This window comes from Rhizophagus irregularis, chromosome 29 (genome assembly GCF_026210795.1).
Source record: "Rhizophagus irregularis chromosome 29, complete sequence".
Classification (NCBI taxonomy): domain Eukaryota; kingdom Fungi; phylum Glomeromycota; class Glomeromycetes; order Glomerales; family Glomeraceae; genus Rhizophagus; species Rhizophagus irregularis.
Genome location: NC_089457.1, coordinates 829040 through 856606, shown reverse-complemented (window position 1 = coordinate 856606; position 27567 = coordinate 829040). Strand labels below are relative to the sequence as shown.

At 27.3% G+C, this 27567-nt stretch overlaps 5 protein-coding genes across 5 annotated transcripts; 3 read left to right on the top strand and 2 right to left on the bottom strand.

Moving 5' to 3' along the window:
• OCT59_019541 (uncharacterized protein) lies at positions 1 to 288 on the bottom strand (the record flags this gene model as incomplete). Its single annotated transcript, XM_066143602.1, has 1 exon — positions 1 to 288. The coding sequence occupies one exon, from the start codon at positions 286 to 288 to the stop codon at positions 1 to 3; it is 288 nt and encodes a 95-aa protein (XP_066005337.1).
• Positions 289 to 517: 229 nt separating this feature from the next.
• On the top strand, positions 518 to 1385 carry OCT59_019540 (uncharacterized protein; the record flags this gene model as incomplete). The annotated part of the gene is made up of 3 exons (XM_066143601.1): positions 518 to 718; positions 786 to 912; positions 1225 to 1385. The coding sequence occupies 3 exons, from the start codon at positions 518 to 520 to the stop codon at positions 1383 to 1385; spliced, it is 489 nt and encodes a 162-aa protein (XP_066005336.1).
• Positions 1386 to 1839: 454 nt separating this feature from the next.
• Positions 1840 to 2958, top strand: OCT59_019539 (uncharacterized protein; the record flags this gene model as incomplete). Its single annotated transcript, XM_066143600.1, has 2 exons — positions 1840 to 1881; positions 1954 to 2958. 2 exons carry the CDS (start codon positions 1840 to 1842, stop codon positions 2956 to 2958), a joined length of 1047 nt encoding a protein of 348 aa, XP_066005335.1.
• Positions 2959 to 3613: 655 nt separating this feature from the next.
• OCT59_019538 (uncharacterized protein) lies at positions 3614 to 4296 on the top strand (the record flags this gene model as incomplete). The annotated part of the gene is made up of 2 exons (XM_025310423.1): positions 3614 to 3857; positions 4085 to 4296. The coding sequence occupies 2 exons, from the start codon at positions 3614 to 3616 to the stop codon at positions 4294 to 4296; spliced, it is 456 nt and encodes a 151-aa protein (XP_025182686.1).
• Positions 4297 to 19217: 14921 nt separating this feature from the next.
• Positions 19218 to 21044, bottom strand: OCT59_019537 (uncharacterized protein; the record flags this gene model as incomplete). Its single annotated transcript, XM_066143599.1, has 8 exons — positions 19218 to 19454; positions 19772 to 19914; positions 20026 to 20131; positions 20202 to 20292; positions 20379 to 20395; positions 20483 to 20762; positions 20851 to 20944; positions 21038 to 21044. The coding sequence occupies 8 exons, from the start codon at positions 21042 to 21044 to the stop codon at positions 19218 to 19220; spliced, it is 975 nt and encodes a 324-aa protein (XP_066005334.1).
• Between the last annotated feature and the right edge of the window lie 6523 nt (positions 21045 to 27567).

Sequence of the window (27567 nt, the reverse complement as noted above, 5' to 3'; positions counted from 1 at the left end):
TCAGAGGGCAGTTACTAAAGTGATCGTGGATGATTCAATATCTTCAGTATCTTCCCAAAGAGAATCAGATACAAGCACCAATTGTTCCAATATTATAGATGAGCCAGGCTCGAATTCTTTGGATGTTTGCCTAGAGAAAACAATACGAAGCTGTGAATCTTTAGCAGTAGAAATGGGAACGCCAACCTTTTCTCTTTTATATGAAAAACTTTGTAATGCTGTAATCCTTGCTGATCGTGTGAAAAAGCTATCTTTTGTTACTGTCAATTTGGGAAAGCTCTTATCCATAGGTGAGGTGAGATCGCATCTGAAAAACAAGTTGATCCAGAGTCTAATACAGTCAGTAGAATTCTAATTTCTAAATATAGAAGTTAAAGCTCAGCTTCTTGCAGGTACTTCTGATGCACTTTTATGGAAAAGAATCGAGCAGACCAAGAAGCTTTATACACTTTTTAATGCAATAGGTATGAATAAAATAAATCGAATTCATTTCTTCTCCGCTGATTCTATCTCAAAAATGATATATGAAGACATTCGGTATATTATAGACAATATACCCTTTGATTATAGCATTCATATGGAGTTACAACTTTGTAAACTGAGTTCACAAAGTAATAAGAAAAATTCCGACTTATTACATATCACCAGTTCAGATACGCCTACTGAATCTCAGGTTTCCAATGAATCTGCCCCAAAAAAATTTGATACCAAAGTAGAGGTAATACCACCTACCTATTTCTCAACCCAATAGTCTAATTTATGACTGCACTAATTTTTGTAATAAGACATTGGATCAATATCCTAACTTATATAAAGAATATAGTAGTAAAAACTTCGATTATTATGGCATTACTGATAAGACATTATGCCCATTATGCAAGTTAGGTCATGATGATGAGGAAAGCATAGAAGGTAGATATAAAACCGGATCTTATTTTATTAAGTGTAAATAGTATGAAATTGAGATGACTGCATAGTCTCATTATTTTACAATACTATATATTTGCTCACACTTCATTGTGATATTTTTTTTTACAGGGCTAATTTACATCGACTATACTTACTATAATTTAAATTGATTTGCAATCATATAAAAAGACAATATGACTAAATCCGATAAAGTATTAACCCCCAAATACTTAGATTGACATGTCAGATTAAGTGGGTTACCAAGCATTTTGACAGATAAAATTCACTCCAAATTATATAAAACACATAAGAAAGAAACTGGAAATGAGCCATGGCAATTACCAAAAGCTGTGATAAATATGTCAGCAGAACCTCAAGCCTCTGATTTTAAGCCTATTATCACCTTCAAAGCCAAACCTGATCCAGAATTAATTATCAAATCTGTCTTAAAGCATTTCACATACTTAAAATTCTGAAATAATTTTAGAGGAATTGATAATTATAATTTTGCATTACCTCAGCTGTGGAACTCGCCATACCCTATTTGCAATGAAAAACTTACTTGCTTCACTTCAAGCAATAAATTCAAATTTGCAATCGTAGCATAGTTAGGGCATGTGAGAGACTATCACCTAGCGCAGTAGCATAGGCAGGTTGCTAATAATGTATTACATAAAAATTTCACTACCAGTAATGCCACCCTATAGTAGAAATATTGATTATTAATTATGACTCACACATTTGTAAATCCTTGACCAAAAAGATAGTCTATCAACATGCTAATCCCGTTATTTTATAACATGATTTATATATATGGTGACTTGAAGCAGAGAAAAATACATCTAGTTTGTTTCACTAATTTAACTTGCCTATACTTATATACAGTTCTCTCTTGAGTCCATACAGTTGGCTAGAAAATCTGAAAGAGCCATGGTAGAAAGAGTTGATCTTAGAATTTGTAGAACCGTTCAGGTAAGAATAGGGAGGAGTACAAAAAGATGCTTGAACAAGTTCAAAAAATATATTTTATATAATTTTATGTAGAACGAAACAAATAATCACCCCCTTCGAAAAGAAGAACGAAAAGTAAAAAAAAGTAATTTTACACAAATTTCGTCTGATATGGCTTATCACCATATACGATACCTAGGCTCTACTTTGGACTTATGCCTTCCGTCCTTCAAAAAAGATTACGCTAGAGATGCAAATAAACTTTGTGATAATGAGTTTAAAACTGTTAGCGGAAAGTTTGATAATAATTCAACCGTATCAGAAATTACGACCAGCAACTGTGAATGTAACGTACTCAAGAGAGATTTCAAAGCGAAAAGAAATGGTGATAAAATTCATGATGGGTGTGTCAGTTCGTTGTCAATTACCGGTACTGAAGGACTTACATCCATCAAATCTAAGGAAGACGTTACAATGGACATCAAATTATCGAACTGTTCTAACTGCAGAGAAATTGAAAGCCTTGAAGCACAATTTGGGAAACTGTTCCGAGTCGGTTCCCTTTGTGGCTATGATTGGACAGGCGAAATCCTATCACAACCCTGTCGACTTGTACACGCTCACTCTAGAACTACCCAAGAATCCACAAGCGCAATTGAGTGTCAAGGAACTGTACGACATTTGCGAGTATGTGATAGAACAAATTGCTTCTCATCAGGTAGCAACAATTCACCCAATTCACTTATATTAGTTGATACATTTGAAAAATCTGGTAGATCTCAAATTGCAACCTTTATCAGTTGCAAGGTTAATACCAATAGTGATCCTAAAGAATTAGTTTACTATATAGCAAATGTTGCAGATTTTGGCTTTAATCACATAATCATCTTCGGAGAGACCTATTATGGAATGATATTTTTAGACTGTTTTGGTCGTGTTTTTATCTGGGAAGACACGTTTCAAATGGCATATCCGCTTGGAGATTCTCTTAAAGAAGCGCAAAATAACTCAATTGAAGGTATAGCATGGTTTGTGGAAAACGGAATTGTATATGAATATATTAAAGAACCTCAACGTATGTATGCAAAAAATGCATAACACATGTATATTTAATTGTTGGTACTTCTTTTACTTAGCTTTTGTACTATTTTTTCTAGATATATATACTGATACAAAGGAGTAAAGAAAAAAAGAGTTCAAAGAAATATTAATATAATTATGTACTGCACTACTTTGCATAATTATCTTGATTTAAAGTTTTCTGCTTTAGGTACTTCATATGCAGATAAATAAATAATAATTCATAAAATAATAATAACGTTTCACTCATATTTTATTTCATGTTACATAATATACAAAATCACGATATCGGTAAAATTATTGCCGATGAATAGGCAGTACAATGTAAGATTGGTATATATATTCGCCATATTTCCATTTTATATTTTTTTTTCTAAGACCTGATTTGCATTTATTTTTGCATGTCATGTCTCCAGCCATGCTATTATCATATCAATAAAACAATATTCAGATATAGACATTTCTTCAAACAATCATTATTTCACATATGGGATTGGAGATATCTATGCTTATCATGAAGTCATTTTTATAAATTTGCAGGGAGATAACGTAATGACGAAATGTAGTGTATAATTGCTGGTAAAAATCTGACAATCTCTTACTCCTGCGATGCTATAAAACTAGCGAGAGCGTTAAGCCAAAAGAATGTTATTTTTTTTCAGAAAACTTTACCATGGAAAATCAAGAGAGCGGAAACCTGAGTACTATTAATGATTATGACGATCTGGGCAACCTAATTTATTATGATGATGATGATGATGGTGGTAGTGGTGGTGATAGAGAAAAAAATAAGATTACGAAACCTTGCAAACCGTCTCTTATTAATTATAGGAACATAGCTTATAATATCCTGAAGTATCTTAAAAATGATATGGTTAAGAATAAAGAAATCCAGAAGCTTGGGCAATGCACTGAGTGTACGAATAATATTTTGTCATCACCAATCAAAGTACTCACCATCCTCACCTGCGGGCATATTTTTCACAGACCATGTATCGAGAAGCAACTTCTACATACCAAACCCAGCACATGACCATTTCCTGATTGTGGAAAGAATGTCAATATTATTGTGGATCCCAATTCTATTAGAAGAGATTCGCAATCATCACAATCTAGCGGAACTTCAGCTTTAACTAATTGATAGGTAAAAAAGTTGTCCTGAATTCGCCAGTTATACCAGAAGAAGGAAGTCCATCTGACCCAATGAACGTGGATCCTAATGGCAATGTAGCACTAATAAATGTACTATTATCAGATAGGGAGCAAAGATCGTTCAAGACTACTGGGATCGCTAAAAAAACTTCTAACCAAGCAACTAACCCTGACAATAGAGCTTTTCACTGGATTATCCTATGAATAATTTAGGATAACCCACTAGGAAATTTTAAGATCCGGATATCCTATTAAATAGGATAACAGGTAATCCAAATAATCAACCTAGACTAATCCGAATTATCCCAGGATAATATATACGCAAATAGTGATTAGTGACCCGTGACCCGATAGACGATGGTACATTAATAATACAGTATGCTCATCTGACTAAACCGATCAAAAGTTCGTTATATCTGAAGCTAGTACATCCATTCAAGTGCCACCGCAACTGGAAACGAGTCATTCACGTTAGCGGATAAAATTAAAAAATATAAGACACATGTTCTTATTGAATTTTTACAGAAAGAAGAGGACTTGGAGCTTGACGATGATGACTTGGAAATTATTCGCAAAGAAAAAGTTAATGGCCATGACTTTCTCAAGTTAACTGAAGAAAAGCTTTAACGACATGAAATGAAAATGGGACCTGCATCGAGGCTTGCGGACTTTGCCAAAGAGTGTAAGGAGAGGAAGAAGCGCTCGTTTTCCTCATATAAGACTCTGAAAGACTTAAAAGAGGTATTAGCAAAATATGGAATTGATGGTAATGGGATAGGTGCAATCCGTCAATTTCCACCAAGTGAGTCTTCCCAGCTTATTAATTATTATTTCATGAATTATTATGCTAGTGAGCGGGCTAATTTTATCGTTCTTCTTTCTAGAAATATATACACTCGAAGACAATGATGAGGAATTGATATAATGTGTAAAGGAAATAAAACGTAGATTGGAAAATATGGGGACATTGCTTGCTGATAGCAACAAAGCTATGTAGTGTGAATATATTTCAGCCATCCTTCACGCTTCGCTATATATTGTCAAGAGAATAACAGAAAAGGAGATCACTTTGACTCCCCAGTTAGAAGTTGTCGGTGAGGAAAATACTGGTCACGTCGATTATGCGGTCAAGGCCCTTGAGGAACTTATTTGCATTACGGAAGGGAGATTATATCAAGTGGTCATGGGCTTTGCTCAGAATCTGGTCCAATGCGAAAGTGCGTTACAGGTTAATAAGAAACGTAAGGCAGATACTGCTTTCGGAAAGGATTTTGACTATATTTATGGAATCATTACAACAGTTACGGATTGGTATTTCATCTTATATGCTTCAGACGGAATATCTTAGTATCCGATTTACCAAGTCTGCTTTGAAAGAGGGTTCAGAAGAAGAAAAGGAGTTGTTTAGAAATGTGAAGCGAGTGATAGAAGTTGTTGTTGGTTTATTGAAGGATTGGGTAGATGTAGATAAGGAACCAGCGATGAAGAAGCAACGGGTTCAAGAGTATTTTGAGAAAAAATAATCATGTAAATAAATTAATATAGAAATGTCATGTATACGGGCTGCATCTGAAACTTGTAATTTATTTTTGAGTTGCTTTAATCATTGTAACAATAGATAATAATAATTGTAATAAATTTATTCTTCATTTATAAAAGAGAATTTTATTTAGTAAAATAATTCGAATATGTAAAATGATATATCACGTTCAAGAACAAATCTCAATTCTAATACATATATGAATAAATATAATTATTGACTAAACATTTTGCCCACTCCAACTAAATTGCCATTCCTTTTCAAAAAAATTAAAGCTTCAAATAAATCCTCCTTCATACTTGTCCTTTTTGAGGACATTATCAACCCAGCATCGCTAAAGACCCTTTCACTTGCCCCCGACGTTGCTTGAATACATAGATACTTTCGTGCTAATTGGGCTAAGATCGGATTATTTACGTTTCACCATTTTAAAGGGTCTTGATCATTTTTGATTTGCGCCATTACTAAATATCGTTCAACTTCATTATCTTCAGTCTGAAGATCATGAGATTCATCATCTGAGAACAAGCTTCTTTTATAAACTCGTATTGAAGTTTTTCTTTTTTTCAGTTTTGGCTCACATTTCTCTAAGTGAATGTTAGTGTTATTTTTTGCTAATTCATAAACTTCACGAAGATTAGCTTTTGCTAATTCCTTTTGATCATTGTTTGCAAACATTGTTTTTTTCTTACGTAAATCCAAAAGTGCGGCAATAAGTGCCTATTTTTCAATTACCTCAAAATAATTTTCAAGTGCTTTATGAAGATTTGATTTAATATTATCCAAAAGTCTGAAAGTATTAATAAGAGTATTTATTTTGATTTTTCGCCTGGCATCAGGTTCATCATTTTCATCAACTTCTTCAAATTGATGATTTTCAAATGCATCATCATTTGTCTCCAAATCTAAGTTAGAGTTTATTGTTGGACTAAACATACTTTTGAGTTTAATGATACCTGGATATATGTAACTCATGGTTGCATATTTCGTACCTTCTAATATTTCTGTTAATTCAGCAAAGGGACCCAAAATTTCAAGTAAATCCCTTATAATATCCCATTCATTATTAGTAAGGTTAATTTTGTTTAACCTTTTTGCATCCTCTTTAGCATTATTATCCTTACTTATATTTAAGAATGAAATTACAATATCAATATAAGGTTTTAAAGCTATTAACCTTTCCCATGCTATATATGTACTTGACCACCGCGTTTCAACATCAGTAATTGCTCTATAAAAAATTCTATGCAAGTCACTTTCCTCTTCTGGTTTTTCTGAATTTTTTTTTTTTGTGCATTTAAAAGACACTCATTTTGCTTTGGTGAAGTAAAAAAATTAATTAGTCTTTTTGCACGTGCAATTAGAATTTCGGCAGTAAGCAACCCTTTTCCAACTACTAATTGGATTGTATGTGCCGTACATGATAATCTATGCAACCAAACAATTTGGGTAAGACATTTTTTCATGTTAGATGCATTATCGGTAGTACAGAAAAAAACTTTATGTTGCAATTCCCACTGAGTAATTATTTTTTCCAACGCTTGTTGAATAGCATCTCCAGTATGTGGATATTCCAAATATTGAATAGCTAAAGTGGTTTCTCTTATTTCAAAATCAGGTGTAATAAAATGACAGGTAACACCAAGAAAACCTTGCTTACTACGAGAAGTCCAGAGATCACAAGTAAGTAAAACTGAAACTGCATTTTTATGAATATACTGCTTAAGTTTATTTTTTGAAAATCCATATGCTTCAAATATTCTTTTTCAAAATTCTCTATCAGTTGGAAGTTCAAAATTTTCATTTAATGCATTAATAAATCAACGAAAAGAAGGAGATTTTAAAAGATGAAGAGGTTGAAAATCTAGAATAAGCCATTCAAAAAGAAGAGTTTTCAAATATTTTTGTTAATCTTCTGTCATTTGTGAATGTGAATCTGACGAAATAGCATAACGATCAATTTTTACCTGTTTTAAGGATGGCGTAATAGTTGATAAAGGTTTAGAATGTTCATATATTTTGTGTTTTCGATTAAGATAGATGACTAATAATATTACCAGTTGGACCTGAAGTTTCGATCTGTGCAGCACAATTTTCGCCATTATCTAATTTTTGATTACACTCAAAAATATACTTATTTGAATTGGTTGGATGATTTTTTCGTTCTCCCCAATTATATATCCAACTTCAAAGTTTTGATCCTCCTTTACTTTTAATTTGAAAATTTAAATTATGTTCTTCTTTATCAAGAAGTTTATCAAACGCATTTTTTGTATACTCTTCTATACTATTAGTATCTTCTAAAGGTGGTAAAAGATTTTCTGGTAGTGTAAGATTTTCTATATCAATTATATCAATATAGTTATCTTCAGATTGTAAACATATTTCTATAGTTCTTTCAGTTGACATATTTAGAAATAATGCTAAACTTCGAAGTGTTTCTTTGTTAATTTTTTTTTTCTTTGTCTTAAAATAAAAATACGTTTTTTAAAGTAGTACACTAATACTAAATAGTTATATGTGCGACATAAATGTTAATCATTATAGGATAATCTGGATAATCTGGATAATCTAAAATTTTATTCATTTGTAAATTCTTAAATCCGGATATCCGGTTAAAATTAACCGGATACAAATTTGGATAATAGGATAATCTGGATAAATCCTAGGATTTTATCCGTTCGAGAAAAGCTTTACCTGACAATTCTGAAAATATAGATGACTCAGAACTTTCTAGCAGACAAATCCAACGTCCTCTATATAAGAAATGCTCTGAAGAGATTTCTATAGAATTTACGAAAAATACTGTTTTTTTGTCATGTAAGTATGCCATGCATTATGACTGTATTGATGATCCTCACAAAAAGTGTCCTACCTGCCCAGTTGAAGATTTGGAATTGTTTCCAGTAGAACTGACTTCAAGTACCGCGCAGAAAAAATGTATTTGGAAATCTACTGCCAAAAAGTCCTCTATACCGCAACTCACTTTTTTCATATAGAATCTATATAGAAAAGTGAATCGCAATACCGCAACTCACTTTTTTTATACAAAATCAATATAAAAAAATGAATCGCAATACCGCAACTCACTTTTTTTATATAGAATCTATATAAAAAAGTGAATCGCAATACTGCAACTCACTTTTTTTTATACAAAATCAATATAAAAAAGTGAATTGCAGTATTGGGATTCACTTTTTTATATGATTTTAATATAAAAATGTTGAATCGCAATATTTTGAGAAAAAACGTTGTGAAAACGTTTTTTCATAATATTATATTAAAAAAATGTTTCGTAACATTTTTTTTTGATATTTCAATAATAACATTGCGAAAATATTTTTTTCATAATATTATATTAAAAAAAACGTTTTGCAATATTTTTTTCAATATTTTAATAAAAAACGTTGCAAAAATGTTTTTTTTCATAATCTATATATTTAAAAACACTGCAATCACGTGGGCGTTATGTTTAGATTAACCATATAAATAAGTCATTTGAATTGTGTAACCCTACTCCTATTCGTCGCTAATGTTACACAAGACCAAAAAAGGAAATTTTATTTCTGGCGAAAAACTGAAATTTTGGGTTACACAGAATTCCATAAAAGGAAATTACCAGTTACGCGAATTTCCAAAAAAGGAAATTTTGTTACTTTTCAGAGAAATTAAAAAAATTGTGTTGCTCGAATTTCCAAAAAAGGAAATTCTTTGCAGATCTTTTAATTCTGGCCGGAATTATGCCATTTTAATACATATTAACCGTTGTCGTAGACAACGGGTGAACACTAGTATTATATTAAAAAAAAAGTTTTATACCATTTTTTTTCAATACTTTAATAAAAATTTTTCAGGTTTCAGGCCAGGTCAGGTCAAACAGACAACCTGATATAACCTGACCTGAAAAAAAATTTCAGGTCAGGTTTATCAATTAACCTGACCTAACCTGACCCATTCAGAGCTCTAGTCCTATATCAATACATAACAGATAATGCAAGTTTTGTTTAATCAAGTCAATGAAAAATTTGGAAAGTTTGAGAGAAGTAGCTTTGGTGGGTTGTAGTAACGTAATAACAGCAAATAATATAGATACTTCATAAGCGTAGTAAAAAAAGTAATATGAAAAAAAATGATTACCTAATACAGTTTTTATCATTACTTGATTCTTCAAAAGATATTTATTAAACAAAAGGTGAATTAAAAATTTTTAGGTTGTACAAGTAGTCAGTAGTATGAATGACCATATTTGACTAATCAGGGGGACATCTAAAGCGGAGTCAAATCACGTAATTTTAAAAAAAAATTATTTTCTAAATAAAATTTTTCGCAATACAGTCAACTCTCTTTATAGTCACACATTTGGGACAGTCCATATTTGGTGATTATGAAGAGATGTGACTATATAAAAAATTTCTTATATTTGTATATCATAATTCCGGCCAAAAATTAACATAATTTTAGCCAGAATTATACTTAAAAGTTCATTGTATTGTAACTTCGCCAATATTAATCGTAGAGAGATGATCTTACCGCCATTCGATTCGTCTTGATGAAACGGTTCTAATGGTATAAAATACGTCGAAATCCAATCACTAGATTAATTTCCGAAATTAAAAAAATATTAATGGTTTTTGTGTAATAACTTCGCCAATATTAATCGTAGAGAGATGATCTTACCGCCATTCAATTCGTCTTGATGAGACGGTTCTAATGGTATAAAATACGTCGAAATCCAATCACTAGATTAATTTCCGAAATTAAAAAAATATTAATGGTTTTTGTGTAATAACTCTGCCAATATTGATCCTAGAAAGACGATCTTACTACCATTCGATTCGTCTTGATGAGACGAATCTAATGGTATAAGATACATTGAAATCCAATCACTAGATCAATTTCCGAAATTAAAAAATATTAAATGGTTTTTAAGTAATAACTCCGTCAATATTGATCACAGAGAGATGAGCTTACCACCATTCGATTCGTCTCGATGAGGCGATTCTAACGAGCTATAAATCGTCTTTTTGCAATCACTAGGTACCGAGAAATCTAGCAAAATGTTAAATGGCGCAGTAAACGTAAATCAAAAAATATTATAATGCCGATGTTTAACATTTTGTTGAATAACTCGTCAGCCAGTGATTGGAAAAGGATAAAACTACCACCATTCGATTCGTCTCAGTGAGACGATTCTAACAAGCTATGATACATCTTTGTACGATTATTAGATGCCAAGTTATTTAATATATTCTTTATATAACTGTGATTATAAATGGTTCTTTTTAATATAAGATTTTTGAGGATAGGTGTGATAGTGACTATAGATAGATTGTGACTATATAGGATAGATTTTAATAATAAAGTGTTTTGAACATTCAACTGGTGTGACTATATAGTAGAATGTGACTATAACGGGAGTGACTATAGAGGGAGTTGACTGTATATATACGACCTTTAAATATATATATTAAGTATATTTTGGCCTGCTCTGCAAGTTTACTTAGAATGACAAAATGAGTTTTGAATGCCATTTTCAGTTTATTTGACTTTTCATTTTTGTCTATCCATTTTTGGATATGATCAGCAAAAAAGCTTTTGCTAATATATAAAGTGAAAACCAGTATTCAAAATCTACTTTTTAACCTTAAGTAAACTCGTAGAGCAGGCTAAGATACACTTATTTTATGATTTTCAAGTTTATGTTAAACTTGATTCATAAAAAAATTAGTTCACTCATATTATATTGAATCACGTGATTTGACTCCGCTTTAGACGACTTTCTAATCAGGGTGGCTTTTTTTAAATCAATAAAGCACAGTAACGTGATTTCACATATATGACCATTTTATTATTTCTCTCATTAAAAAAAAACTGATCGCAGTTTAAAAAGTGTTAACAAAAAAATTATTGAAGTTCAAACGAGACATTTCGCAATTAAAGTATGAATTAAGTATTTTTCGGTTATGGCTATGCATTGCAAGGAAGCGACCCAGAACTTGCAGAAATTTCGAAGACCTTATTAGGCAGAGAATATGAGTTTACTAAGGTAATTTATTTCTTAACTCTGCATACTTTGCATAACTGACGATGACTATTTTATTTTATCCTGTTTAGATTATCAATGATTGAACAAATGAAAGTTAATGTTGGGATATTGTGTTAGTATATAAATAGCTTAGATGAATGAAGCACCAGCAGGCATTAGTATAAAAACTCTATTTCACTTTGTAAAACAAGTTTATTTATTACCGAATCTTGTAATTCATTCTTTATATCAATAAATCAGTAATTCCGATCGTAATATTTTGTCACAGTTTTTTTTATCTATGCTAACAAACTTATGAATTATTCCATCTTATATAAAATTATTGTCGAACATGCAATCCATTAATTCATTGAGAGAATTAAACGCCAAGCTCTTAGCTGAGATTATTGAGTTTAGTGTTTGGAATCGAATATATTCGAATATACTTGAGTATTCATTTAAATTTATAAAGTGTATTCGAATAATATTTGAATAAGTTAAATTTCCTTTTATAGTAATGATTTACATAATTTTTTAGCCTGAATTATGATTTTAACTCAGTTAAATTTAAGGATTTAATGCCCAATTAGAATTTTAACTATACTATATCTGGCTAAATGAATACTTGAATAACCACTATGCTTATTCGAATACTCGAATATACTCGAGTTATTCAAATAACTGTTACATGATTCCAAATACTAATTGAGCTTAGAAAGGAAAATGCTAAGATTTTTAAACTTAAAAAAGAGAATGCTGAGCTCAAGGATAAAAAGCTAAAAACTAAAAAATTAATTTAAAAAACAAAATTTTCAGATTAAGGGATATATGAAATAGTAATATTTTATAAAAAGTTATAATCTTCCATTAAGTCAATTGTTACCATATAAATTTAAATGATCATTTTTTTTTTGGATAATTTTTATTTGAAAGATATATATTTAAAACTTTTCTGCTAATTAGAATTCACCTGAATTTTCCCTTAACAGTATTAATATGAAATGAAAGAGAGAAAATTAACTTGATTTTAAAATTCTTGGATTTTATTTTCAAGAATGTCAAGTTACCTGATTTTAAAAGGAAGTTCACTGAGATTGAGGCTAAGAGAGCTGAACTCAAGGCCAAGGTTACCGGGCTTCTAAAATAAAATGTAAAAGAAATAAGAGGTGTGATGCCAAGAATGCCAAAGTTAGAATCTGAAAATGTTGAGTTTAGAGATAAAATTATAAAAGTGGAATAGAGATAGATGTTAAATGATCCAAAAGGAAATAATTCTTCTAGCAACAGTTCATTGAACTTCAATTTGGTTGTAAATCAGATATTCGTATGATCGCATCAAAATGATAAAACCACGGTGGATATTTCATTACCAAAAAACTGATATTAAAGGGGTTACTAGAGGTGGTTATTAATATACCTGTTATGAACAAATATTATTAGACATCTTTAGAAGACAAGGAAATGGATATTTTCTTAGTTGGATAAAATGCATAAGAAAAAAATTAGTAATAAGATGCCAATTACATGTACTTTCTCAGAACCCATTCTCAACTACTTTTAAATCATTTCATTGTGAAGCAGATCTTTTCATAATTAATGCTAAACATACTCTACCAGAATAAGTAGTTAAAGAATCGACTCCAAAAGAATCCTTCTTGGTTCTTATGAAATCCCAAAAGATAGAAGAAAAACAGGTTAATTTATCAGAAATTAAGGAGTAAAAATCCCCTATAATAGAAAGTAGAACAAGATTTAATATATAAATTACTTGAATTTATTAGATGTTATAATTCCACATCCTTACCATATTTAGCAAATATATTTCAAATTTCCAGTTAATGCTAATTTAATTTTAGATTCTATATTTCATTTAGCTCATTTATTCAATAAGGCTGAAAAACTAGTCAAAAAGAAAATTATAATAGTATTACTATAGTAAGAATATAAAAAAAAAGTTGTAGCTCTTAGTTCCAAAAATAATATTAGTGATCAAATGGCAAAAATGCAAATTTATGATGAAATAGAGCTGTATTTTTTTAGTAAAGAAAAAGTATTTGTATAAAATAACACAAAAGGCTAAAAATATCTATATATTATTCAAACTTCAAAAGAATAAGATTATAAGAATAAATAAAATTGGAGTAGTTACATATAGCATTAATGTGATTTTTAAGTTAACTGATGTACAAATCTAGAATATAATAAATTTTTATATTGGTAAACTAACCAAATTTCAAAAATTGATTAGTATAAATAATTGTTTACATACATATAATCTATAGCTAAATCAAACAAATCTGTATCAAAAAAATCACCAAATGTCAGAATAAACATTCTATCTATATTTTTGATTTTAAAAACCAATCAAACTAATATATGAGTCCAATTTAAGTTAACTTACAATCGATCCTATTTTCATAGCAAAATTTGAATCAATATCTTAATTTATTTAGAGAATTTAGTAGTAAAAATTTTGATTATTATAGCATTACTAATGTTACATTATACTCATTATGCAAATTAAGTCATGATAATAAAGAAAGTATAGAAAATAAATATAAAACCAAATCTTACTTTATTAAATATAACATAGGTCGAAAAGTAAAAAATCAGGCATCAATCGGTCACCAATCGGTCACCAATCAGGCAGTTTACTAACTTTTGATTCAGTGATCAGAAAATGATGAAATATAGCTCATTGGAATCATCTTAACAAGACGAATCTAATGGTAGTAAAATCGCATTTTTAAGATTAATAGTTAATAAAAAATTAAATAAAATATAAATGATTTATTTTTATTTTTATATTTTACTTAATTTCTCATTAAATATTAATTCTAGAAATGCGATTTTACTACCATTAGATTCATCTTGTTGAGATGATTCCAATGAGCTATATTTCATCCTTTTCTGATCATTGGATTGAAAGTTAGCAAACTGCCTGATTGGCGACGTATTTGGCGAAAATGCCAATCAGTCACCAATCAGCTAATTAGTCACCAATCAGCTACCTGATTGGTAACCAATTGGTAACTGATTGATGCCTGATTTTTCACTTTTCGACCTATGATAAATAGCATAAAATTAAAATAACTGCATAGTTTGAAGTTTCTTTAAAATTACTTTATATTTGCTTACACTAGAGATTAAAATTTCCTATAAAAAGTATTTATATTTAAAATATAATTAAAAACTTTTTAAAATATATTTAATTTAAAAAATTGCGAAATACTTATAATATACTTAAAATGTATTTAAAATCATCTTAAAATATATTTCTAATATATTTAATTTTTGCCAAAATACTTAAAATATACTTAAATTATACTTAAATCAAAATTTAAGTATATTATAGATATATTTTTTACATACTTAAAATATACTTATAATATATTTTATAATATATTTTAAGTATATTTTAAATACATAAAAAATATACTTATAATAGTCTTATAATATACTTAAATTTTAATTTAAATATAATTTAAATATATTTTAAGTATATAAAAAATTAAATATATTAGACATATGTTTTAAGATAATTTTAAGTATATTTTAGATATATTTTAAGTATTTTGCAATTTTAAATTAAGTATATTTTAAATATATTTTAAATATATTTTAAGTATAATACTTTTTATAGGGATTGTTTAAAAAAATTTTAACTAGTTAAAAACTGGTTAATTAAAACGTTTAATTAAATAATAATTGATTAGATATAAGTTTTACATTTAACGTGCTTATAAGTTTTATTTTGCCCATTTGAATATTTAATAAATCTATTGCAATTTTACTCTTAAAATTATGCATCATTTATGATAAAATATATTTTTAACTTTATTTATAAATATTTAATAAATTGTAAATACATAATTTATATAATACAAAATAATAACAAAAGTAAAATTTTTAGTAAAAAAAGGTTTTAAAATGATAGAATCAGTTATTCTTAACCTAACAATTAATGAATTAGAGCTATAGTTATTAAGATTCAAATTTTGATTTATAGAAAGATCTCATAGTTCTGCATATTCATATAGATTACTAAAACATATGACAGTATGAAAATCTGAAATTTTTGCATCATGTAAACTTTATATAAACTATATATAGAAATTTTTAATTGTATACAAACTTTGCATGAACTTTATATGGAAAATTTTAACTATATATAGGCTTTGTATGGAAAATTATAACTGCACATAAGCTTTGCATGAGTTTTGTATAGAAAATTTTAATTATATATATTTTTGCATAGTTTTGTACTATAAAATTTTTTTTACTGCACATAAGTTTTAAAATCTATTACTAGTTTTAGCCAACTAATAATACAACTAGTGATGCCTTTCATATTTCTTATAATTTTACAGTATAAAAAAAAGCCATTTTTGATATAATTGTTTTACCTTAAAAATTTTTTCTTTAAAATTAAAATTCGTTTCTTAGTCATGTAATAATAAAAGGACTGGAATAGAATTTTAGCAAGATATTTTTTTGTTACTTTAGATATACACTTCAAATATATACCTTGAAAAAACCCTGAACATCTTATATTAGAGAGCTTATATATTAATTTTGGCCAGAATTGCATATTTCAAATACTTGTCAAAACTATTTTTTCAAAATTTTAGTTTAGTCAAAATTCAATCTAAAACTATTTTTATAATAAAATTAATTATCTAAACTATTTCTATGCTTTTTCAAAATTAATTATAATTTAGGAAAGTTTCAAATTTATTAATTTTTTCATTAAAAATAAAGTTTTTAAGTTTTAGATTTTTGTTTTTGAATTTTATTATTAAATGAGTTTTAGCAGGATCCTGCTTACTTCTAATATAGGTGTCCAAAAATCTGTGGTAAAATTTATAGTAAAATTAATCTTAATTATCAAGGGTAAAATTATATATATAATAAAAAAAGGTCACTAGTTTTATAAGGTAAAATTAAAGGAAGTCTCTTGTTTTATAAGGTAAAATGAATTAATAATTTGTATAGATTTCAGTATATAATAAGGTAAATTTTATATTATAAATTAGACCTTTAATTTTATAAATAAATACAACACGAAAATTTACCTCTTAATTGTAATAAATAACACGTAATAAAAAAAGACGTGATGGTGTAATGAAATTAACGAAATTACAATAAGAATTAGATGTGACAGTGTAATGAAATTACAATAAGATTTAGACGTGACAGTGTAACAAATTTAAATATTAAAATATAAACAAATTTAGATGAAATAGAAATTATTTTAGACGTGATAGCGTAATGACAAAAATTTATATAAAGAACTTTAGAATAAAAGGGTGATGGTAGGGTAAGAGAGGAGAAAATTGTCCATAAATTTTTTTAAAAATTTTGTAATTTCTCAGTATTATTTTTATATTAAATAACTAATTTTACTTCATTTTAGCATAGAAAATTTTTTAATAATTTTTTAATTAATTAATAAAATTTATTAACCCTTATTTCAGTCAATATTAAACCTAGAAAGATGATTTTACTACCATTAGAATTGTCTTAATGAGATGATTCTAATGGTATGAAATTTATTAAAATCGGATCACTAGATTTTTAATAATTGCAAATTTATTATTTTGTATTTTTTTATATTAAAATTTATTTATAGTAATAAAAATAATAAAATTTTGTATTAATTAATAAATGTTTAAAAAAATTTTAAACTATTGTAAAATACTTTATTTAATAATTAAATGCTTTTAAAGAAAATTTAAGTCTCTAAAAATTTAAGGTAAAATTCAATATAATTTTAAAAGGTCATACTATATATAAGGTAAAATTATGAAATAGAAAGGGTTGGTAAAATTACTAGTAAATCTGAAATTTTGTGAGGAGAACTTTATTAGAAGTAAGTGGGATCCTGTTTTAACAGCAATACTAATTTCAGGAGTATTTTCAAATTTTATTATTGTATATACTTTTATTTTTAAGTAATCTGGTGATTATATTTTAATGAATTTAGTTAAATAAGACAAATCTAATGATAGTAAAATTGCATTTTTAGCATCAATATTGATTGAGTTATTGCTAATTATAAATTAAGGTTACTAGAGAAACTAGGGGGTTTTGGCAAATTGGTGAAATGGTGAAATGGTAAAATTTTGCTGAAACTATATGAAAGTCTTATTAAAAAGTTGGCGAAACTCTGAAGAAAAGCGAAACCTGACGATACCTATTATAAATGCCAAAACTGCCAAAACTTTACCAAAACTATAATAAAACTATAGTAAAATTTTAGAGAAACTAATCGTAGAATTTTGGAGAGATTTAGGCAGGCAACTTTATTATAAATATAATATATCTTTTCATAAGAATGTTTTCCATTTATACAACTTGATTTATACTAATATACAAAATATTTGGTTGATGATCAAGCTATTTTATTGCATAAATATTCTTTCATATATAATTTGAAATACTTTAATTTTTAATCAATAGACAATAGTATTTTGAACAATAAGTAAACTAATCTAAAAAAAAAATAGTATTTAATAATTTCCTTTAGTATATAAAAATATTGCTCTAATTTATATATAAGATATTCTAGTAGTTGTTTCTTGAAAAGTATCATTAATTAATAAATTTTTCAAAATAATATCTATAATATCACCAACCTTCAATTTCAGTTTATATCAATTTGATTATTATCATTATTATCCATAATTATATAAGATGTACTCTTATAATATTTGCCTTTATGTAATGTTAAATATTCTGATACATTTATTTAATTCTTCTTTATAAATTTGATATAATTTTGCAAATAAATCATCATTTAAAATTAATATAAATCCAATTCATATCTTTTGAATTGTAATCTGACACATATATTATCAACTATATAGAATAACAGCAAATCTGTATTAAATAATAATAAATATATTAAATAAACATTCAGATTAGACAACTAGTATTAAGTAAATAATTAAATACCATTATCATCTATATATTTAGAATATTCTGATTGTAATGGTGAAATATATCAAGAGACTAGCGAGGATTGTATATATTGATTTTTTGATAATTCTTAAGTTAAACTGCATCACATTATTATATCTAAAATCAGTACTATCATTTAATAAATATTAAAATGTTTGCAATATATTGTAATATTGTATAAAGTTTAATTCAATATTTTTTTGTTTGAATGCAGAATTACAGCTTTGAAAAGATAATGAATTATCTCTTTAATAGATACTGCAGTATTTACAAGTATTGCAAAATTCTGAATATGCATATCAAAGTGACAGATAAATAGATAATGTGAAAATTAAGTAATTGGGTGATAGATGGAAAATATAAATTTATCTTAATAAATAAATAACAATGTTGGAAAGTTCAAAAGGCTTTACAATAATCTAATATATTTAATTAGATCATTAGATTAGAAATATTTGATTCATTAATAATTAATGTTTACCTATTTGTATAGGTAACCCATATGAATAACAAAAAATAGGTATAATTTGAAAAATATGACCTTGTTTTGCCTGAAAAATTGAATTTTTTATTATTGCAATCATATTGTTTTGAATTTTATGTTTCACTTTGCAAGGGAATACTTGAAACATTTTCATCTTCAAAGTCATTATCATTGTTATTACTTTTAAAATCATAATCATCATTTTTGTTTTCAAAATTATCATCATCATCATTATTTTCAGAATAATTGTCATCTTTGAAGTTATTTTCAAGATTATTGTTATCATCATTATTTTTGAAATCATCATCTTCAAATAAAGTTATTATCAGAATTCTCACCATCTTGATGTTCTTGATTTATATAAAAGCTATCAATGGGGAGATAAATAATCAACATTAAAATTTGAACACCATATAAAAATTCTGGTCATTAATAAAATTTCAGATCAAAAATCAATTATTTATGGTTATGATTTTTGAAGAAAGAAAACGGCAATTAATCAAAAGGTGAGTAATTTAACAAAGTATTAATTGCATTATGCATAGTATACTGTATATCTAACTTTTTTATTTTAAGAAATAAAATGGGTCTTTCACTTAATAACATAAGTCATATCAAATATTATTTTTAAATATCTTAGCATTAGGCAAATTCGCCCAAAATTTACTATGATCAAACAAATTATCATATTGTTATGCGATTCGTCTTCTTTTAATTGACTTATAATATGAGCAAGAGAATAATATAAACTTGCAACAACTTTAAGATATTTAGAGACCATGTCTTCTTTTGATGTAAATCTGGGATCACCTAATGTTAATACAGGACATATTTATTATAAACTTGACTTCTAATTCTTTATAATGACTTTCAATCTAAATTCTTTTTTCAATAATAACAATAAGATGAAGAGGAACCTACTTAGCGTTTCCGAAGTTTTATACAAAATTATATCTGTAATATAAGATAATATTTTTTCCCGTCCAAAAACCAGAACGTCGACTCGTTTTTCAGGTGGAAAAGTTGCCTAAAACATCCAAATTTAAATTAACCTTCTTAACTTCATACTAACAAAATTACTTCAACTAAGGACCAACCTGAAATGATTCATTGGCCACCCTAGCAACATCTTTGTTTTGATCAAACAAAGAAATTATCCAAACAGGAAGAATTTCTTTAAGAAAAGTGCTATCCGTTTTTTTATTATTTTCACAATAGTAAGATGACAAGAATATGTAGCATATCTAATTCTACGATCTACATCAATTCCCAACTTAACAAACAATTTCGTCTGTATATTAATTAATATCTAAGTAAATGCTCTTGTTTTTTTTTGTAGAATCAAAATCAATTAATAAGAATCCTTACATATATTTACCCATAAATTAAGAATTCCAGTTAATTCATTCTCATTTCTTTCTTTACTCTTTAAATATGATTCAAATTCCTCTAATGCCTTTAGTTTAGTAATAGGATCACGTTTAGATAGCCTTTTAAGTACAAGGGCCAACTGAGTTGCATTACTAACAGCACTATCTATATCGCTTGTTGCTAAAGTTGATGTGCTCGAAAATGCTGTCCCACCTAAGAACTGTGCAAAACCTCCTAAATTTTGAATTGGTGCTTGACCACTAGTTGCAATAATTTCTGCAGCTCGACTATATAAAAAGGAGGCAATAAAAAAATAACATTTAATAAAGAATTCGATCTAAAAGTATGTGAACTGTGAAGCAAATTAAGCCAAACCTGCTACTCGCTGGTTGTGCATTTTCTTTAACTCGAGGTTTATTCTTGATTTTTCCATATGTATAGGTACGCCAAATAAGCCAAAATTTGTTTTCTAAAATTTTTTAATCTGAATTTATATCAAAGCTGTGTTACAACTTACAATCGTCAATCATTTGTATGTAATCTTCTGCGGATCATTAAATACGCAGCATTTGTTAAATCGGAAATTATCGGACAATTTTTAAAATAAAAGTTTAGCATTAAAACAGCAAATGTAATTTAAATTCTGATACCTCAAAGCAGTGTTGTCACGGGACAATGTCCGGGACATGTTACACAAAAAAGAAATGATAAGCCCTCGAAATTTTTCTATGATAACCTTGTTCGATACTAAGCAAAAATGTTTAGCATCCAATTATGCATAAATATATATAATTTTTGTAGGGTTTTTTAAGTTACAGAGGAGTACGGACAGAGCGCGGACATGTCTGGGACAACCAAAAAAAGCTGCGGACATCAAAAATGTACAACACAGCCTCAAAGCATAAAACTATTCAGAATAAGTAAAGTGAAACTGGATTGATTACTTTTAATAGATTATATAGTAATCTATTTCATCCATAATATTTTATAACCTTCGCAACAAGATACTACCAAATTATTAATTAAAACTGGAACATGAAATTTAGCATCAAAATCAGTATTACTATCAAATAAATAATCAGACCATAGATCGAAAACATTAAAAATAGCACTACTGATACAGTATATATAGATAATTATATAAATGATGATCCCATTGCATAAATTGTCTCGACATCTGGCTGTCTTATTATTATTAATAGTATAATTATCGCAAATATTACACAACCAATACTAATGACTATTGTTGTCGTGCTTAATTCTTCTGCTGCGTAAGATATACAGATGCAAAACTAATCATTATGAATGCAAAGACCATTAAGATTATGAAATAGATCTCTGTAAATTTTTCACGAGGATCAGGCATTTTTTTATATTGAAAATTGGCTCAATTAGTTGAAATATCATCCCTAATACAATCGTTAAGCCAGCAATAACTAGCATAACTTACCGAAGCTATTTTCTTCTTGTTGAAACCCTCTGTCATGTAAAAGAATACGGGCGGAAAAATCGGAAAAATCCAATATAATGAATGACCATTCCTAGTTCCTAAAGATTATTATTCTTGACTCTAGGTTTTTTTATGTACTGAAATCATTGTGAATAGAAAATTGCACTGAAGGCTATGTAAAGAACATATTCCTTTATTCCAAAATTCAACATATCAGAAAGTGACATTCCTACATAATGGTGTAGTTAGCCGAAAAATAATAATTAGCCGCAACGTGATCCGGACCCAGCTCAGGCGTAAATCGTCGTAGAATTCCAGGGAATTTTCTGCGATTAAACCGGGACCAGATGATACTGATACTGCAAGTAATAAACAGAGGAAACGTTAAGAATGATTTTTCGAACATTGTTTTAATATTTCGTTAAACAATAAAAATATAGAATTTATACAAAATTTTAGACATATGTGGTTTTTTAAATAGAAATTTTTAAAACATTAGACCGTAAATTTGAAAATTCGAAAAAAAAAATAATAAAGAATTGTTATGATAGAATCCATTAACATTTAAACAGCAATAAATAATCTTTTAATATTTGCGTTGATAAAGAATCTATTACAGTATAGATAATTTGCAGGTAAATTTGGCCGATGTTTCAATTTTATAATGTAAAATCTGGATAAATAATGTTTTTCAAAGTAACGATATAATAAAATAGTAATTATGGGTTTATTTCATTGTAAGGTTGACAAAATCATCAAATGAAGATTGATGTAAGTTTTGATTTAATTTTGGTCATTAAAAATTGATTTAAATTCAATATATTTTTTGATGCTAACTTTCATTTTGTATAATTAATGATATGGTTAAATATTCTCGATCTTACAATCCTGACTTCCAGGATAAAATTAGTACAATATTGGCATGTTTATTCCTCATCGTTAATGCTAAATCAAAATTCAAGCTTTGTTGTTTCCCGCCATCAAACCTAAAAGATAGACGATTCACTATTATTCAGAATAAGCAGGATTAGTACAAACATTTTTATTTTCATAAATTTGTTAAGTGATATCATGCACTACGTGCCAATTTAATTAGCCATTAATTTGGAATTAATTCTTTATCAAATTGTTTTGACGTCAATATTCTCTAACCGTTATTAATTTATCAAGCATAATTATTAATATTTAATAGTTTAAACTAATAACACTCTTCAAAAGACGTAATTATTAAATTACTCGTAATTAAAAAAAAATAAATTCTCCATGGACAGTTTAAACAATTTTATTAAAAATTATTAGTGTATTTAATTCTTCGGATTAGAATGTAAAGCAGGGTCATTCATTTTTGCGCAATGCATTTTTCCTAATGTTTCATGTGTATCTAAATCTTTGTTACCATTCTTTTTTATCCGGTAATCTCCATACATCGATTTATAAGTTTATTTCTGGGCTCATACATCATCTTGTAAAAAATTTTACTTATACTTACTGCCATCAACGTCTTTTAAATAATAATTTTTTGACTATTTTTATCTACTGCTAGAAGTGCCTTAAATTGTTTCATCGTCCGTTAATACTACATCATTTAAAGGCATACAAATTAGTAATGAATCAACAGACAATTCCAATTTCTTAAGCGGATAATCTGTCTATTCGTAATTTACAATTGTTATGGTTTTCCAAGAATAAATTAACTGTAAACGCCAATATGACATGCATTACTCGAAGTTATTTAAAAGATCAGAATCGTGGCCATAGTGATAAGTCTTGATATTATTTCTGGTGTTGTTAGGTATTCAAAAATACTTAATAGACATGAGTAATCATTTTTTTTTTGTTGCTATTAAAGGGAATGCAATAAATTTTGAATTTCATATCTGATTTATTTAATTTCTCCCTAATTAAAGGCCCGTTGCAAAAGCATATTTTTTTCACACATTCCATTAATTAGGAGAATTTGACATTGTTTTATTATAAAAATCTAGATTTAAAATTATTTATTTAAAATTAATTGTGTGCTGAAAATTGTAAAATCTATTTGTTTTATAGTAATTTTTAATTATAATTATTAAATAAATAAATTAATTAATTTATTGTTATTTTGATTGGCTTTAATTTGATATCAATTCATATCAGTGGTGCGTTATTTTTGCTAGCTGTAGGGCTTTTAAAAGTGGTTTGTTTTTGTTTATATTAAATTTAGTTATCGTTTTTATCCAATCAAAATATACTTTCCAAAATTATTTTTATTGACCCTCCTCGTATTACTTTCTTGACCCGATCAAAATATGCATGATTATGTATGACGAAAATGTTCTTTTCTTGACCCGATCAAAATATGCATGATCATGTGTGACGAAAATGTTCTTTTCTTGACCTGCAAAGACATTAACGCGTTGTTATTTTTCTTATTAAATCGTTTAGAATAAACAGTTGTTCTAAACGAATAAGGCACATTTTTGGCGTATTAAAATAAATAGAATAATCATTAATATAATCGTCATTATTCATTTTTAACATTTTTTTTCTCTTATCCTCTATGAAATGTAAAATATTCGTAATTGTAATCAATTCTCTTCCCAATTGTTTGATATAATTATTTGGAATCATATCTGAGTATAGATTATAATTATCTATAAATTTTACACAAATATCTGAGTCTCTTGTAATATAACCAATTTTATTATCATTTACCGGTAGTTCAAATCCATTGACTGCTATAAAATTCATTTTAAGTGACAGATATAATAATTACATAAATTTATAGGTATTTATGTATTGTATATTAAGAGACAATACGAATTATTTTATTATAATACAAAATATTGTATACTGTATATAAATTGTAGACATATGAATTGTAGCCACATTGTATAAATCTAAAGATAATTTTTTAATTTATTCAAAAAAAATGAATGAAGAGACTTTATTATTCAATTAGTGTCCCAAATAATTATAATTATATTGAAATTTTTTGCTGAATAATTAATTTTAATATTGTCATTGCTATGAACATATCATGTTATCTTTAAATCTTTAAATAAATACAGTATATGTGATCAATATAAAAATTTTAATTCACGCAAATACAGTACGTAATAACAATATATATAAAAATGGTTTATTGTTTTTATTATATTGAAGAAAAAAAAACTATTACTTCCTTTAACTTGCAAATACATTATAGATTTTATTATACGGTAACTTGATTATTAAAAAAAATTGCAATTCAGTCGGGACTTACGTTATCCTTGTGGTTTGTTATCAAAGTATACTGGTATACTAGCTTTTTTTGATGGTGTTACTAGGAAGATATAGGAACAGTCACAAATCAGGTGTTCTAATCGGAATTTCGGCGTTTTCCTAGTGTATGACAAAGCACGACATACAACCTTATTAATTATTATCCACTCTCAATTTGGAGATTATTTTCACTTTGATCAGGTTTACAAACAAATGGTTAAATCTTCGTTATTATGAACTACAAAATTGGTAAAATCGTTTTTTATTGTAGTTTATCATCATGGAAACTCTACGTTACATTAAAAATAGCAATAACAGTTCTATACTTTGTTTATTATAAAATAAAGTTAAAAATTATATGTAAAAGTGCTAAAAAATTGTATTAAAAGACAAAAAATACTTGTATTTCCTTGAAATTTAAGTTTCTTTAGATTTTATTAAAGCATTTTATTAACGTTTTGATAGTATAATATTGGCCAAAAAAAAATTTTTCTTTATTTTATTTAGATAGACCCGCAAATGCATATTATTGCGTATGTAGCACGACACGACACATACAAGTTTATCAATTATTATCCACTCTCAATTTGGAGATTTGATCAGGTTTACAAACAAATGGAACAAAGAATTAATCTCTTTTTTTGGAAGAATTTCTTGATATAGAAAATTTGCCAAGCTCCTAAACCTACGAGTACAGACATACTGCCAAGACTTTTACCATTTGACACGTTCATTTGTAGAAATCTTCGTTATTATGAATTACAAAATTGGTAAAATTGTTTTTTATTGTGGTTTATCATCATGGAAACTCTTATTTTTGACTTACATTAAAAATAGCAATAACAGTTCTATACTTTGTATATTATAAAATAAAGTTAAAAATTATGTGTAAAAGTGCTAAAAAATTAAAGACAAAAAATACCTGTATTTCCTTGAAATTTAAAGTTCTTTGGATTTTATTAAAGCATTTTATTAACGTTTTGATAGTGTAATATTAGCCAAAAAAATTTTTTTCCTTATTTTATTTAGATAGACGCGAATACATATTATACACCCGTTTTTGCATATTTTTGCGTATGTAGCACGACACATACAAGCTTATCAATTATTATCCACTCTCAATTTGGAGATTTGATCAGGTTTACAAACAAATCGTGGAACAAAGAATTAATCTCTTTTTTTGGAAGAATTTCTTGATATAGAAAATTTGCCAAGCTCCTAAACTTACGAGTACAAACATACTGCTAAGACTTTTACCATTTGACACGTTCATTTGTTCATTTGTAGAAATCTTCGTTATTATGAATTACAAAATTGGTAAAATTGTTTTTTATTGTAGGTTATCATAATGGAAACTCTACGTTACATTAAAAATAGCAATAACAGTTCTATACTTTGTATATTATAAAATAAAGTTAAAAATTACGTGTAAAAGTGCTAAAAAATTAAAGACAAAAAATACCTGTATTTCCTTGAAATTTAAGTTCTTTGGATTTTATTAAAGCATTTTATTAACGTTTTGATTGGCCAAAAAAATTTTTTTTCTTTATTTTATTTAGATAGACGCGAATACATCTTATACACCCGTTTTTGCATATTTTTGCGTATGTAGCACGACACATACAAGCTTATCAATTATTATCCACTCTCAATTTGGAGATTTGGTCAGGTTTACAAACAAGTGGAACAAAGAATTAATCTCTTTTTTTGGAAGAATTTCTTGATATAGAAAATTTGCCAAGCTCCTAAACCTACGTACTGCCAAGACTTTTACCATTTGACACGTTCATTTGTAGAAATCTTCGTTATTATGAATTACAAAATTGGTAAAATTGTTTTTTATTGTGGTTTATCATCATGGAAACTCTTATTTTTGACTTACATTAAAAATAGCAATAACAGTTCTATACTTTGTATATTATAAAATAAAGTTAAAAATTATGTGTAAAAGTGCTAAAAAATTAAAGACAAAAAATACCTGTATTTCCTTGAAATTTAAGTTCTTTGGATTTTATTAAAGCATTTTATTAACGTTTTGATAGTATAATATTGGCCAAAAGAATTTTTTTCTTTATTTTATTTAGGTAGACGCGAATACATCTTATACACCCGTTTTGCATATTTTTGCGTATGTAGCACGACACATACAAGCCTATCAATTATTATCCACTCTCAATTTGGAGATTTGGTCAGGTTTACAAACAAATGGAACAAAAGAATTAAATTTTCGTTATTATGAATTACAAAATTGGTAAAATTGTTTTTTTTTTATTGTGATTTATCATCATGGAAACTCTTATTGTTTGACATTACATTCTTATCAAGTTTTTTTCTTTTTTTATCATATATAATAAGGTTATTTTCTTATTTAATGAAGATTTCGAAAAGATCAAAAAATC